Source organism: Oncorhynchus clarkii, chromosome 16 (genome assembly GCF_045791955.1).
Source record: "Oncorhynchus clarkii lewisi isolate Uvic-CL-2024 chromosome 16, UVic_Ocla_1.0, whole genome shotgun sequence".
NCBI classification, from domain to species: domain Eukaryota; kingdom Metazoa; phylum Chordata; class Actinopteri; order Salmoniformes; family Salmonidae; genus Oncorhynchus; species Oncorhynchus clarkii.
Window position 1 is genome coordinate 19,356,726 of NC_092162.1, and position 15,069 is coordinate 19,371,794.

At 45.3% G+C, this 15,069-nt stretch overlaps 1 protein-coding gene across 1 annotated transcript in view; it reads left to right on the plus strand.

Moving 5' to 3' along the window:
* LOC139367497 (dynein axonemal heavy chain 3) overlaps positions 1-15,069 on the plus strand; it is a 46,141-nt gene that overhangs the window by 20,158 nt on the left and 10,914 nt on the right. The window contains exons 26-45 of the mRNA XM_071105727.1: positions 920-1,034; positions 1,156-1,354; positions 1,542-1,650; positions 2,542-2,832; positions 2,996-3,087; positions 3,199-3,418; positions 4,681-4,815; positions 4,951-5,062; positions 5,280-5,521; positions 6,313-6,413; positions 6,753-6,858; positions 7,077-7,206; positions 7,399-7,635; positions 8,108-8,211; positions 8,404-8,698; positions 9,366-9,545; positions 9,802-9,925; positions 11,550-11,706; positions 11,850-11,993; positions 12,209-12,568. Of these exons, the coding sequence (XP_070961828.1) occupies positions 920-1,034; positions 1,156-1,354; positions 1,542-1,650; positions 2,542-2,832; positions 2,996-3,087; positions 3,199-3,418; positions 4,681-4,815; positions 4,951-5,062; positions 5,280-5,521; positions 6,313-6,413; positions 6,753-6,858; positions 7,077-7,206; positions 7,399-7,635; positions 8,108-8,211; positions 8,404-8,698; positions 9,366-9,545; positions 9,802-9,925; positions 11,550-11,706; positions 11,850-11,993; positions 12,209-12,568 (3,453 nt within the window). The remainder of the gene's footprint in view (positions 1-919; positions 1,035-1,155; positions 1,355-1,541; positions 1,651-2,541; positions 2,833-2,995; positions 3,088-3,198; positions 3,419-4,680; positions 4,816-4,950; positions 5,063-5,279; positions 5,522-6,312; positions 6,414-6,752; positions 6,859-7,076; positions 7,207-7,398; positions 7,636-8,107; positions 8,212-8,403; positions 8,699-9,365; positions 9,546-9,801; positions 9,926-11,549; positions 11,707-11,849; positions 11,994-12,208; positions 12,569-15,069) is intronic.

Consider the following 15,069-nt stretch of genomic DNA (forward strand, 5'->3'; position numbering starts at 1 on the left):
CTTCTCTCATTGACTTCTCTAACCACAAACACCTGCTTGGCCTGCTTCGCAAGCGTTCCTGGAAGTCTTGCGATGTTGCGCCTCTGTGTTTAGAAATTCAGTGGTATTACTCTACATCCTTATTCACCTAATGTAGCCCCGCCTACTTGACCCAGTTGCTGATCAAATGCCCTTGTCTTTCAACTTCCCTCTAATTAATTAACAGCTTTGCACACTCTTGGCATTTTCTCAACCAGCTTCATGAGGAATGCTTTTCCAACGGTCTTGAAGGAGTTCCTACAAATGCTGAGCACTTGTTGGCTGCTTTTCCTTCACTCTGCTGTCCAACTCATCCCAAAACATCTCAATTGGGTTGAGTTCGGGGGATTGTGGAGGACAGGTCATCTGATGCAGCACTTGGTCATTGTCCTGTTGAAAAACAAATTATAGTCCCACTAAGCGCAAACCAGATGGGATGGCATATCGTTGCAGAATGCTGTGGTAGCCATGCTGGTTAAGTGTACCTTGAAATGTAAATAAATCACTGACAATGTCACCATCACACCTCCTCCATGCTTCACGGTGGGAACCACACGTGCGGAGATCATCCGTTCACCTACTCTGCGTCTCACAAAGACACAGCAGTTGGAACCAAAAATCTAACATTTGGACTCATCAGATCAAAGACTGCCAAGAGTGTGCAAAGCTGTCATCAAGGCAAAGGGTGGCTACTTTGAAGAATCTCAAATATAAAATATATTTTGATTTGGTTAACACTTTTTTGGTTACTACATGATTCCATATGTGTTGTTTCATAGTTGTGATGTCTTCACTATTATTCTACAATGTAGAAAATAGTAATAAAAAAAAAGAAAAACCCTTGAATGAGTAGGTGTGTCCAAACTATTGACTGGTACTGTATATGTTGATCCATTCTAAGGCCTATGTGGATAAGAGCAATGCCCAAATAGCTGACATTGTGGAGCTGGTGCGTGGGAAGCTGAATGGAGGGGCCAGAATGACCTTAGGAGCTCTCACAGTCATTGATGTCCACGGTATTTCCCACTTTTTCCTTAATGTTAGTTCTTCTTCTGAGTTCACCCCAGAGGAAGTCGGTGCCAGATCTCTCACACACACACTTCTTCTCACTCACACACTCTCTCCTCTCTCTCCCAGCTCGGGACGTGGTAGCTAAACTGGCTGAGGACCGTATCTCCTCCCTGAATGACTTCTCCTGGATCAGTCAGCTGAGGTACTTCTGGGAGGACGGAGACGTGCGCCTGCGTATGATCACCACCACTGTCAAGTACGGCTACGAGTACCTGGGCAACTCCGGCCGTCTGGTCATCACCCCACTCACTGACCGCTGCTATAGGTCAGTCATCAACTGTAACCTCGACTTGGTTGACTTACCACTAACATAGTAATGTCCATGGTTATAATGCAAGGATACATACATGGGTACAGTTGCAGGACATAACTTTATTCCATAAGGATACTGAAAGTTACTGAAAGAGAACAGTCATGTCATATTGGAGGTTGCATGTTACATGTTCCCATAGGACACTGATGGGTGCCCTGAAGCTGAACCTGGGAGGAGCCCCCGAGGGCCCTGCAGGGACAGGCAAGACTGAGACCACCAAGGATCTGGCCAAAGCTCTGGCTAAGCAGGTACATGATCATTTTGTATTTTTTAACCTTTATTCAACTAGGCAAGTCAGTTCAGAACATTATTTTTTTATACTTAGTTTTTTTTATAGGAACACAAAGAAAGTAAAGTTTTTAAAAAAGAACAACAAAAAATGCACTTTTTTCCCAGTATTCCTGACCTCTCTCCTCTTGTGTTCTTAAAGCAAAGGTCATACGCTCCATGTGGTGTATTTCTTTTACAATGTCTATCCATTGTGTAAATGTGGGAGGGTCTTTTTGTAGCCATTTCCTAGTGATAGCCTTTTTACTGGCTGCCAGTAGGACCTTCAAGAGGTACTTTTCTCTATTGTGTAAGTTATCAGGTATTTCACCCAAGTACAAAGAAATGAATGTTTGTTCTATGTCAAATCCCATTATTTTTCCATTGTTAGATCTTATTTCTCCCCAGTAAGTTTAGATTGCGGGGCAGGTCCAAAAGATATGAGAGTGATCCAACCTCAATAGACCGCATTCTCTCCAACAAGGGTGTAGGGAGCCAGTCTGTTTTGATTTCAGTTTAGTTCTTCCAACAGAACTCTCTCCATGACCTTGAGTTGGTGGAGCTTTGTTGAGTCTCTAATATGCTAAGAACATTCTTATATACACCGGCCAAACCTGGATGATGCTGGGCCAACGGTGCGCCACCCAACCACGGCCGGTTGTGATACAGCCTGGATTCATACCAGGGTGTCTGTAGTGACGCCTCAAGCACTGAGATGCAGTGCCTTAAACCACTGCGGCACTCGAGAACCCTACTAATGCATTACTGTCTTAACCTTTCACCCAAAGTTTGTTCAGTCTTCAGGTATCATATTTAATTGCATTCATTCACTACAATTTGATTTGTTATGTCTTGTTCTTTGCTTCTCTCAGTGTGTGGTGTTCAACTGCTCTGACGGCCTGGACTACAAGGCCATGAGTAAGTTTTTCAAAGGACTGGCACAATCCGGGGCTTGGGCCTGCTTCGACGAGTTCAACCGAATCGAAGTGGAGGTGCTGTCTGTGGTGGCCCAGCAGGTGCTGAGTATCCAGCAGGCCATCGCCAGGGACCTGAAGACCTTCATGTTTGAGGGGACCGAGTTGTCCCTCAATCCCACCTGCTCCGTCTTCATCACCATGAACCCTGGCTATGCAGGCAGGGCCGAGCTCCCAGACAACCTCAAGGTACAGTACACCTACCACGGACTATAGGATGAACAGTCGTTATTTGCAACTTAAAAGGGATAGGTCACAATTTACATTGTATAGTTCAACTAGTTTTGCATTAGGTTTATTGCAAGAAAAACAATGAGATTGGGAGTGTGGCGCTGTCAATCTTCTCTTGCAGGTTCTTTTCCGTACGGTGGCTATGATGGTGCCTGACTATGGTCTCATTGGTGAGATCTCACTTTACTCTGTGGGCTTTATCGAGTCTCGCAGGTATGAATCATACCGATATATAACTCATCTGTTGTGTTTGTCTTGTCATACATAGTTCTCTAACTTCTCACGTTGACTCAAAAAAACAAACTTTCTTGGTGTTCCTATCAGTCTTGCCGGGAAGATTGTGGCAACCTACCGCCTGTGTTCAGAGCAGCTGTCCTCGCAGCATCACTACGACTATGGTATGCGCGCCGTGAAATCAGTCCTGACTGCCGCGGGGAACCTAAAACTGAAGTACCCGAAGGAGAACGAGAGTGTTCTGCTGCTCAGAGCACTGATGGACGTCAACATGGCCAAGTTTCTGGCCCAGGATGTGCCTCTGTTTCAAGTAATGTTGCTTATGTTTCGGCATTATTCAGCTTTGTCACACTGATTTGGTAAACACCTGATTTTGTATATCTTATCAGGCTGTTTTTTTTTTTACATGATTTCTCTATCTAGGTAACCAATGTCATCATTGTCACACAGCTAATTCTCCAGTGTTAAATCAACACTAAGTTGAATTTAAACACAGTTCCAGTGTCCATACGGGTCCACACTTTTCAGTGTTAAATTACCACTTTGCATTTCCTAGTGTGCCTTTGATGAGTGGTGATGAGTTACCACCCGTGACTGTATTTGTTATTGAGAGAGAAATGGTGGTTACATTCATTCATGTTCAGTCCTGTGGCCTTTACCAGATGAGATCCTAAGCAAATATGTTACCAATAAAATTTAATTATTACAATACATATTTCATAAGGCCTTATTTTGAGAGCCTAGTTTTACCTTAATACAGTTGCCTCAAACTCATTGTTTACAGGCCACATCAAGTCACATTATGCTGGCTAGCAATGTGATGTGTAATTCCTATTAGAATCCAGACAGAGTGGGGATCTCAAATATTTGTATTCACCTACAACCTGCATTTAGAATGACTGCCAGATTTGGGAAGAATAAGATATGAGATTACCTAAAGCATCTTAACTGGAACAACCATTTCAGTAACTGGTGCAACAAATCCAAGTAACAGATTGGATTAGTATAGAAAAATGTATGTTATTTATATTTGAGTAGCATACGGCAGGTAGCCTAGTGGTTAGAGCGTTGGGCTAGTAACCAAAAGGTTGCTAGATCGAATCCTCGAGCTGACAAGCTAAAAATCTGTCGTTCTGCCCCTGAACAAGACAGTTAACCCACTGTTCCTAGGCTGTCATTGTAAATAAGAATTTGTTCTTAACTGATTCTAAAAATACACCTGCAATAAGAGCATGCTGGGAAATATGATAATGATGGGTGTGGTTTTAGTTTAACTCTTGTTATTAAAACCAACACTGGGGTTCATTTACTCTAATAAGTGTTAATTTAACATTTACAGTACTAATTTCACTCTGGAATTAACAGTAGAAATGTTACACTGAAAAATCAACACTAGGTAACACTATGCACCTATGCACCAATGTCATCATTACAAACTGAGTAATTGTATGTTTCTCCAGAGAAGCAAATTCTGTCAAAGTTTTCTGAGCTTTTCCACCTGTTAGTGCACATTTAAACTGTCGTATCTCTCAGTCTTTCACACATGACTGTATGCTTGAATTGTATCCATAGGGTATCATATCGGATCTCTTCCCTGGGGTGGTCCTTCCCAAACCAGACTACGATCTTCTCATGCAGGCCCTGAATGACAACATCACCAAGCTCCAGCTCCAGCCTGTGCCCTGGTTCATCGGCAAAATCATCCAGGTAATCCAAAAACAAAATGGCAGCATTTCTCTGTCCTTCTCAGTGACACCGATGCCTCAACCTCACCTATTATTTGAAGACATTGTGGTTGAATAAGGGTCAGTGCTGTAAGAATTCATCCCGTTGGTTCTTTAGGTGTATGATATGATGCTGGTGCGTCACGGTTTCATGATCGTGGGAGACCCTCTGGGTGGGAAGACCTCTGCCTATAAAGTCCTGGCTGGGGCCCTGGGTGATCTGTTTGAAGGTCAGTCCTACCAGACAGCAACTTCCTGACATCGAAAGTCCACATTATCAAGCCATAAGCAGCATCAGTTTTGGCAACTACAAATAAATTGCACCAACTACAAATAAATTGCACCAACTACAAATAAATTGCACCAACTACAAAATCTGATACATACTTTAAATTATATTTTTATGGTCACCATGTTTCCATCCTCTGACATCCTCTTTACCCCCAGCTGGTCTGATGGAGGAGTGTGCAGTCGACTACCGGATCATCAACCCCAAGGCCATCACCATGGGCCAGCTGTACGGTTGCTTCGACCCGGTCAGCCACGAGTGGTCAGACGGGGTGCTGGCCGTCTCCTTCAGGGAGCAGGCTGTCTCCACCTCGGACGACCGCCAGTGGATCGTCTTCGACGGGCCCATCGACGCGGTGTGGATCGAGAACATGAACACCGTGCTGGACGACAACAAGAAGGTAAAGGAGTTAGCTTCATTAACTAGGTTTCCATTCAATTGGCAACAGATTTTCATGCAAATATTCTAAAATCTACAAAAAAGATTTTCCCACCAGAGACGTTTTTCCACCAAATTGACTTATTGGGGATAAAAGGCCAAGCATTGATCATCACGTCACCAGAATAAGACCCTCAATATTTATTGGAAAGGAGCATCAAGCTCATCGCTGTGCACTTTCAGTTGTGAAGTTCTTCCTCCTAACTTATTTCATCTGTAGCCTAATAAACTGTATGCTTTCCCGAGTCATAGTGTGACCCCAAGTTTACTTCTGTAGGATGGTTATTATATCAATATTTGCGCATAAAAGCGTTTCCACCGCCATTTCTCGCATTATTAATTTTACCGACACAAAAAGATCCCACCTTCTAGCGTATTTTGTTTTGTCGACATTTGGAAAGTTTACAGACAAAGTCGCTGTTTCTATATATTCTATATATGTATTTTACTCTCGTAAAAAAGTTGGATGGTTGGATAGATGGATGGAAATCTGGTTATAGAGAGACATAACATATAAGATTTATAATATGAAGTTATAGAGGCGTACACGCGTATAACAAGTAACTAAGCATTATACCTGTCTGCTTTGAGTAAATTTAGTTTTCTTTTTTACTTCTTCCAGTGACTACAAGTCACCTTTTACTATGATTTGCCTTCTTTGGACAGTAGTACATTGTCCATTGCTTAAATAACTAGTGCCCTGTTTGTCTAGTGCCAAACACTAAGGTAGGTTTTGTACTTTGTTCTCTGTAGCTGTGTCTGATGAGTGGTGAGATCATCCAGATGAGCGCTAAGATGAGTCTGATCTTCGAGACGGCCGACCTGGAGCAGGCCTCCCCAGCTACGGTCAGCAGGTGAGTGGGGGTGTTGTTTTTTTTAGAAGTAGTGTCCTCAAATTCTATATGTTGTGGCTTACTGTATTTTGTGACTGGAAGAAAGGAGCAAACCGTTCTGGTTGGGTGTTGAGTCAACCAGTGGTAGTATAGCAAGTTGGTTGCTGGTTGTTGATACTTTGATGAAGAAATCATTGTTCTGCTTTTAGGGGTGGATCTTAACTTCCACTTAACTTGAATGTTCACTTAGCTTTCCATTGACATTAATGGATGACTAAGTGAAAATTTGACTTAGGTGGAAGTTAGGATTTGCCCCTTAATGAATTGTACATGGCTGGCTGACTGTCCTTGTATCTTCAGATGTGGTATGATCTACATGGAGCCTCACCAGTTAGGCTGGGCCCCTCTCAGAGACTCCTACATAGACACCTTGCCCGAGAGCCTGAGCACTGAACATAGAGACCTGGTGAGAACAGACACATAAAAAAAAATGTTTACTTAAAGAAGGTCCATTTGAATATTCCTATATAATTATCCCCATACAGCATAATCAATGATTTGTACCACGCTTTGTCCACTGGGTTATAAGACACATTTCGGTTGAATGCATTCAGTTGTGCAACTGACAAGGTATCCCCTTTCCATTGTATTATGTGTGACACACCATCTCGTGTCTTTCTGCAGATTGTAGACATGTTCAACTGGCTGGTCCAGCCCTGTCTGGACTTCATCTCCAGAGAGTGTCGTTTCCTGGTGTCGACATCCCCCATCCACCTGGCTTACAGCCTGATGAGGCTCTACACCTGTCTCCTAGGTCAGCCAACACACAGCTGTTTCATGATACAATGTCCAAACTATGAAGTCCAAACATAAACTGTGTTATATCTGTCTGGAGACGGTTTACAAGACCTTTCTTATTGATTGATGACCTTGAATGCATGTACTGTATGTATGCGCGTGACTGCGTTCCTTTGTGTGTGTTGCTGCGCATGTACTGCTTCACCAGACGACATTGCATCTTCGGGGGCCGATGGCACGGAGCCCATGTCCAGTCAGCAGGTGACCATGTGGCTGCAGGGCCTGTTCCTATTCGCTGTGGTGTGGAGCGTGGGCGGGACCATCAACGGGGACAGCCGCAATAAGTTTGACGCCTTCTACAGGAACCTGATCATGGGCATGGATGACAACCACCCCCGGCCCAAAAGTGTCAAACTGACCAAGAACAACGTTTTCCCTGAGAGAGGTGACATGACCCTATCAATGAGTTGTGCTGTGACTGACAACCATACCTGGACAACAGTCCCAAAGCGTTGCTGCTTAAGACATAACTTTTTAGCCGTGCTTTTACCCAGGGTGTTTTTAGTTCTCTTAGGCATATGATCTACTTGATTTAATTCATCCCTTTCTAAGTATCTTATTTTATCGCCTTTTATTTATTGCTGCGTTAGTCTCTCATATCCACGGTTATCTTACTATTGTTTTACTATTTCAATTTATCTCTTCATTTTATCGATGTCTATCTTGATTTTACATTTACAGAAACGTTTTTGTTTTATCTTCTTCACGTTGTATTATTTTATTTGTTAAGCACCTTGAAATGCATTTGTTGTAAGAAATGTGCTATATAATAAAGTTTGATTAATTATTGTATTGAGCAAGTGAAAGAATCAAAGGTACAATTAGTCATATTTTTCATTTTTTCCCCTCCTCTGTAGGCACCATCTATGACTACTACTTCCACAAGCAGGGCACAGGGCAGTGGAATACATGGACTGATTCCATCACCAAAGAGGAGTCCACTATTGCCGCTGGAGCGAATGTCAGTTGTTTACCTTAGAGGGTGACTGCTTGACGGGGTCAAATGGAGCTATAACTGGGTGGCCATGTTCTGTAAAATCTCTCTTCTCCTTGTCAGTTTAATAGTGATTGGAGGGGTTCAAATGGGAGTAACCAGGTTGTCATGCTCTTTAACTAAAATTCCCCTTCTCTCTCTCTCTATTCCCGCTATTAGGTGTCAGACCTGATCATCCCCACAATGGAGACAGCCCGTCAGCTGTTCTTCCTGCAGACCTACATGGCCCACGAGGTACCCATGCTGTTCGTGGGGCCCACCGGCACGGGCAAGTCAGTCATCAACAACAGCTTTCTGCTCAAGCTTCCTAAGGAGCGCTATACACCCAACTGCATCAACTTCTCGGCACGCACCTCAGCCAACCAGACCCAGGACATCATCATGGGCAAGCTGGACCGCCGGAGGAAGGGCGTGTTCGGGCCACCCATGGGAAAGAAGTGTGTCGTCTACGTGGGTAAGGAATGAGTAGGGCACTCAGTGGAGCACATTACTGTGTCCATGCTACTCAATGCTTAACACAGGTGCGTCTGACATGGCACCCTAATCCCTATAAAGACTCAAAAGAGCATTTGAAGCCAAAAAAGTTGGTTAAGATGGCATCTCATGGATAGATAACATCTGCAGTTTGAGCCACTCCAGGAAGTGACATTGCAGGCTAGCTTAGTGCTGCGCCCTCTCATTGAGTATTTCAAGTCGAGTGCCGACCAAGGTACTGCAGGCTGCAATTGGCCACTAAATGATCCTTAGAACTTATTCTGTGTGGTTCAAGGACATGCATCTGGTGTAATAGAAGCAATTGTTGGTACCATGATTGTCTTAGAATCGTTCATTTATTTACACAGAGATTATCCACAAAGATTGTCATTTTCCCATTCACTATAATGGGGGATCCTGTTTTCTGCAACAATGCCTGCAGTACCACGGTCAGCTTTGAACTTTATGGCTTTAATGAGAGGGGGCAGTCGTTCTCCCCTGCTCAAAACGCATTGTTGAAAAAGGTCAGAGGGGAGGAACCTTGAATTTTCTTCTCCAATACATTTTAAAAAGTGGGTGAGGAGAGAGGATGTGAGTAATCAAGGAAATACAATTGAGATTCACCCTAGTGACCTTTGATCTATCAGATGACCTCAACATGCCTGCCAAGGAGATCTATGGCGCCCAGCCACCCATCGAGCTGCTGAGGCAGTGGATCGACCACTACCACTGGTACGACAAGAAGGACACCTCCAGGATTGACATTGTGGACATTCTGTTTGTATCTGCTATGGGGCCCCCTGGTGGGGGGAGGAATGACATTACAGGTACTCTTTCTTTGCCCTTCAGTACTGGGTGATGTTCAGTAAGGCACATCAATTTGCGTTTCTTATTGAAAAAGTTGTGGTATTAGCTCTCCATTTAAAAAAAAAAAAATCTGATTTTGATCGTACTGAACAAGACCCTTTGCTTCAGTGATTTGGTATGCATAAATTGTTTTACCTTTCAAGTAGGTAGGTTTTCTCAATGTGCATATAATTTTGTTGTAAAAGTTTACCAGTTAGTTTCTCTTTTAAATCATAGGCCGCTTCACTCGTCATTTGAATATTGTTTCTATCGACTCCTTTGACCATGAGACGCTGAGCAAGATATTCACCTCCATTACCGACTGGCATTTTGGCAAGGGATTTGATGCTGCTTTCTATAGGTGAGATGTCTTAAAGGTATTCAAACCTAGAATTGAGAGGCTATGCAGTTCTAAGGCCCATTTATGTTTTAGAGTGATGAACTTGGTGATGAACAGAGACATGAATTAATATCTGTTAAAGGAATGAAATGGAAAATTATATCTGTTCAATTAAAATGGCCCCTAAAAGGCTTGTAACCAACAATTTATGTAACCAACAATCTCTGTTGTTGAGGAAAGGACAGAGAGAGCCTATATGTGCGACCAATGGATCAGCTCACTCAATGGAATACATTCTGACCTCTGACTTACAGTGCATTCGGAAAGTATTCAGACCGCTTTACTGTTTCTACATTTTGTTACATTACAGTCTTATTCTAAAATGGATTAAATAAAATGAATTACTCATCAATCTACACACAATACCCCATAATGACAAAGCGAAAACAGGTTTGTAGATTTTAAAAAACAGAAATAACTTATTTACATAAGTATTCAGACCCTTTGCTATGAAACTTCAAATTGAGCTCAGGTGCATCCTGTTTCCATTGATCATCCTTGAAATGTTTCCAGAACTTGATTGGAGTCCACCTGTGGTAAATTCAATTGATTGGACTTGATTTAGAAAGGCACGCACCTGTCTATATAAGGTCCCACAGTTGACAGTGCATGTCAGAGCAAAAACCAAGCCATTAGGTCGAATGAATTGTCCGTAGAGCGCCGAGACAGGATTGTGTCGAGGCACAGATCTGGGGAAGGGTACCAAAACATTTCTGCAGCTTTGAAGGTCCCCAAGAACACAGTGGCCTCCATCATTCTTAAATGGAAGAAGTTTGGAACCACCAAGACTCTTCCTAGATCTGGCCGCCCGGCTAAACTGAGCAATCGATGTAGAAAGGCCTTGGTCAGGCCTTGGTCAGGGACCAAGGACCCGATGGTCACTCTGATAGAGCTCCAGATTTCCTCTGTAGAGATGGGAGGATCTTCCAGAAGGACAAACCCCTCTGCAGCACTCCACCAATCAGGCCTTTATGGTAGAGTGGCCAGACGGAAACCACTTCTCAGTAAAAGGCACGACAGCCCACTTGGAGTTTACCAGAAGGCACCTAAAGGACTCTTAAGAACATGAGAAACAAGATTCTCTGGTCTGATGAAACCAAGATTGAACTCTTTGGCCCGAATGCCAAGCGTCACGTCGGGGGGAAACCTGGCACCATCCCTACGGTGAAGCATTTTGGTGGCAGCATCATGCCGTGGGGATGTTTTTCAGTGGCAGGGACTGGAAGACCAGTCAGGATCGAGGAAAGATGAACAGAGCAAAGTACAGAGAGATCCTTGATGTAAACCTGCTCCAGAGCGCTTAGAACCTCAGATTGGGGTGAAGGTTCACCTTCTAACAGGACAACGACCCTAAGCACACAGCCAAGACAACGCAGGTGTGGCTTCGGGACAAGTCTCTGAATGTCCTTGAGTGGCCCAGCCGGAGCCAGAGGTTTTGCTTTGTCATTATGGGGTATTGTGTGTAGATTGATGAGGGGAAAAAAGCAATTTAATACATTTTATAATAAGGCTATAACATTACAAAATGTAGAAAAATCAAGGGGTCTGAATACTTTACGAATATGTATGTTGTCTGTGTGTCCAGACTGGGGAAGATCATGGTGCAGGCCACCATGGCTGTCTATCAGGATGCCATGGAGAGTTTCCTGCCCACTCCCTCCAAGTCCCACTACATCTTCAACCTCAGGGACTTTGCCAGGGTAATCCGCGGGGTGCTGCTCAGCCCACCTACGCACCTCCAGGCAAGGCCAGACGACAACAGCTCATAGTTAACGTTTATACAACTTCTATATAATTTTTTTACTAAATAATTGACCTTATAAAAATACAAATATATATATATATATATATATCATTTATGTATGATCTGTTTCTGTGTGAGCAGGAGGGAGACAAGCTGATCCGCCTGTGGATCCATGAGGTCTACCGTGTGTTCTACGACCGCCTCATCGACAACGAGGACAGAGAGACATTCTTCAACATTGTCAAGGAGAGAACCTCCGGCTACTTCAAGCAGACCATGGATAAGGTAAGTTCCACATGACCCTTTTCATACATTCACAGTTCTTCATTGTTGGATGATCATTGCCTTTCGAAGATTTACCATGTATCTTCTGTCAGCATTAGTGTATGTGGGATTTATTTTAAGGGACTGAATTGAACTTAGTCTAATGGTTACTAGTTCAAGGGCAATGCACATGTTATTTACTCTAAATCCATTCTACTGCCCCCTGTTGTATGTAGCTGCTGACCCACCTGACGCCTAGCGGCAAGGTTGTGGACGAGACAATCCGCAGCCTGTTCTTTGGAGACTACGCCAAGCCCGACTCGGATGCCAAGGCCTACGACGAGATCACCGACCTGCACGCTCTGACCAACGTCATGGACTACTACCTGGACGAGTTCAACAACATCAGCAAGGCACCCATGTCCCTCGTCATGTTCAAGTTTGCCATCGAGCACATCTCGCGTATCTGCCGTGTGCTCAAGCAGGACAACGGGCATCTTCTCCTGGTGGGCATCGGGGGCTCAGGACGGCAGAGCGCCACCAAGCTGGGCACCTTCATCAACGATTACGACCTCTTCCAGATTGAGCTAACCAAGGTAACTGGATCAAGAAAACTATGAAGGTTAATGTGCTTAGTGAAAAATAGCGCCACCATGTGCTGGTCTCCGATAGAGGTAGTGGTAGTGATAGTGGTAGTGGTGTAGTGGTAGTGGTAGTGGTAGTGGTAGTGGTAGTGGTAGGGGTGTAGTGGTAGTGGTAGGGATAGTGGTAGTGGTAGTGATAGTGGTAGTGGTAGTGGTGTAGTGGTAGTGGTAGTGATAGTGATAGTGATAGTGGTAGTGGTAGTGATAGTGGTAGTGATGGTGTAGTGGTAGTGGTAGTGGTAGTGATAGTGGTGTAGTGGTAGTGATAGTGGTAGTGGTAGTGGTAGTGATAGTGGTGTAGTGGTAGTGATAGTGATAGTGATAGTGATAGTGGTAGTGGTAGTGGTAGTGGTTAATGGTCTACAACGCTCTAAACACCAGTCATTGAGTCCAGATGAAGGATTTTCCATTTGGAAAGAGTTCAGATGTGAGTTGAGCTGGAGGACAGGAGTTTATAGAGGTTGTCTCAACCTGCCCTCCTGGAAACAACTAAAGAGTTCAATGGCAGGCTTGGGTCTCCAACCCCTGACTAGGCACTTTGGCTAACTGGGTCAGCTGACTCTGTTCCCTGGCAACCTGGTCCCTAGCACATAGGTTTGAAGGGTCTTCTGCAACAGGACAAAATACTCAGGCTGAGGTCGAAGGGGTTGGTAGCCTACCTCAGCTGTAAGAAGTCAGAAAATAAGAAGTCACAAAGTCCCAGGGCCAGAGAGAGGGTTCTGAGAAGTACTCATGGGAAACTGTAACGGTTTTCTACAGCCGCCCCAAAATGTCGCCACCCTTTCTGTGGAATGGATGGAGCGGGCAGTGAGGGACAAGGTGCTCATAGGGTCTGTGAGGCTGGGCTGTCTAGAAGGAGTCAGGGTGGTCCATGCCGGTGCTGCTGGAGGTGTCCAGGCTGGTGGAGGAGATCATCCCAACGAGGTGGGCCAGGCATCTTCAGGGCGAGAGTGCTGGTTGGGTGGTGGCTCTCCCAAGGGGACAGGATGTGTATCCAGTTCCGGACCCAGAGGAAGGTCTAGATCTGGTCAGGGCGGTAGATCCAGGGTTGCCGCCGGATTAGGCGGTGTCCTGAGGGTGGTATGAAGCCTCAGACCCAGTGCTGGTTGTGGGTCTGGCAGTGGCGTTTTCTGCCCACATGGGCCGATGAGAGCCATAGTGGCAGGACTGGTGGTGTTGGTTCTGGGAGAAGAATAGATGGTAGACCCAGGACTGGAGCTGAGTCGGCCGGTAGGTCCAGGACAGGGCCGGGTAGCGGACCTGGTGCTGGGTCTGGCGATGCGCCCAGTTTAGGGCTTGACTGGTTCTCGAGAACGGCAGTGGATACTGAGACCAGATAGTGTGTCAGGTCAGCCGACTGCAGGTCCAGAGGACATGGTGCTGGAGGCTCTAGTGCTGGATGGGACGTCGACTGGGACTCTGTCTGACGAGTCGGCTTGGGTGTCAGGCTCAGGCCAAGCAGGTCTGCAAGGGCAGCAGGCAGTGTAGGGACCAGCAATGGAGTTGAGTCCGGTGATGGCTGGTCCAGGAGAGACACTAGCAGGAGTGTGTCCTCAGGTTTTGGTTGTGGTAATGACTCAGGCACCGGTGGCTGCAGATCCGACTGGCAGTATGCAGGTAGAGATGGAGTAGGCTTGAGTGCTGGTGGTTGCTGGTCGGGCTGCAGCTCTGGCAACGTCTCGACTTTCTTGAGCTCTGTTGGTCTCACGGTAGGCTGCAACACTGGCAGCGGCTTGTCTTGCTCAGATGCTGCTCGTATTGGCACCGGCTGGGGTGTGGAGTGGAGCTCGGCCGGCTTCTGGGACAACTCGGGCCTCAGTAGCCGTCACAGGACAGGCTCTGGCACTCGCGGTCTCTGGTCTGGCTGAACCTCTGTCGTTGGGTTGGCTGACTGGAGCGCATTGGATGGGACTGAGTGGGGTTCTGGTTGAGGACTGGCGACGGGAGCTGTGGAGACCGGGTTGTTGCCGGCCTGGGCGTGTGAAGGGAGGCCCGTTGTGGCATCGTGTTTGGTGGCAACCCCAGGCTAGACCACTGATTGGCTGACCGGGTCAGCTGACTCTGTTCCCTGGCAACCTGGTCCCTAACACATAGGTGTGAAGTGTCCTGCATCAGGACAATAGACACAGACTGAGGTTGGGGGTTGGTAGCTTACCTCAGCTGTAAGAAGTCACAAAGTTTGTCTCTAAATGCCAGGGCCAGAGGGAGGGTTTGAAAGAAGGTTCTGAGAAGTACTCATGGGTAACTGTAAGGGTTTTCTTCGACTTTCGAGGTCATGCTAATTAGGCTACGTATCTTGTGTAGTCTTGATGATGGTTTCCATTTGTATATTGTATGTATTAAATGTATTCCCATTTGGATTGTATGTTAAGCGCCTTTAGTGACCAAAGTACAGTCAGTCCTGCCCATTATTTTACCCGTCTGATAAAGTCCATGAAAGTCTGGAAATAAGT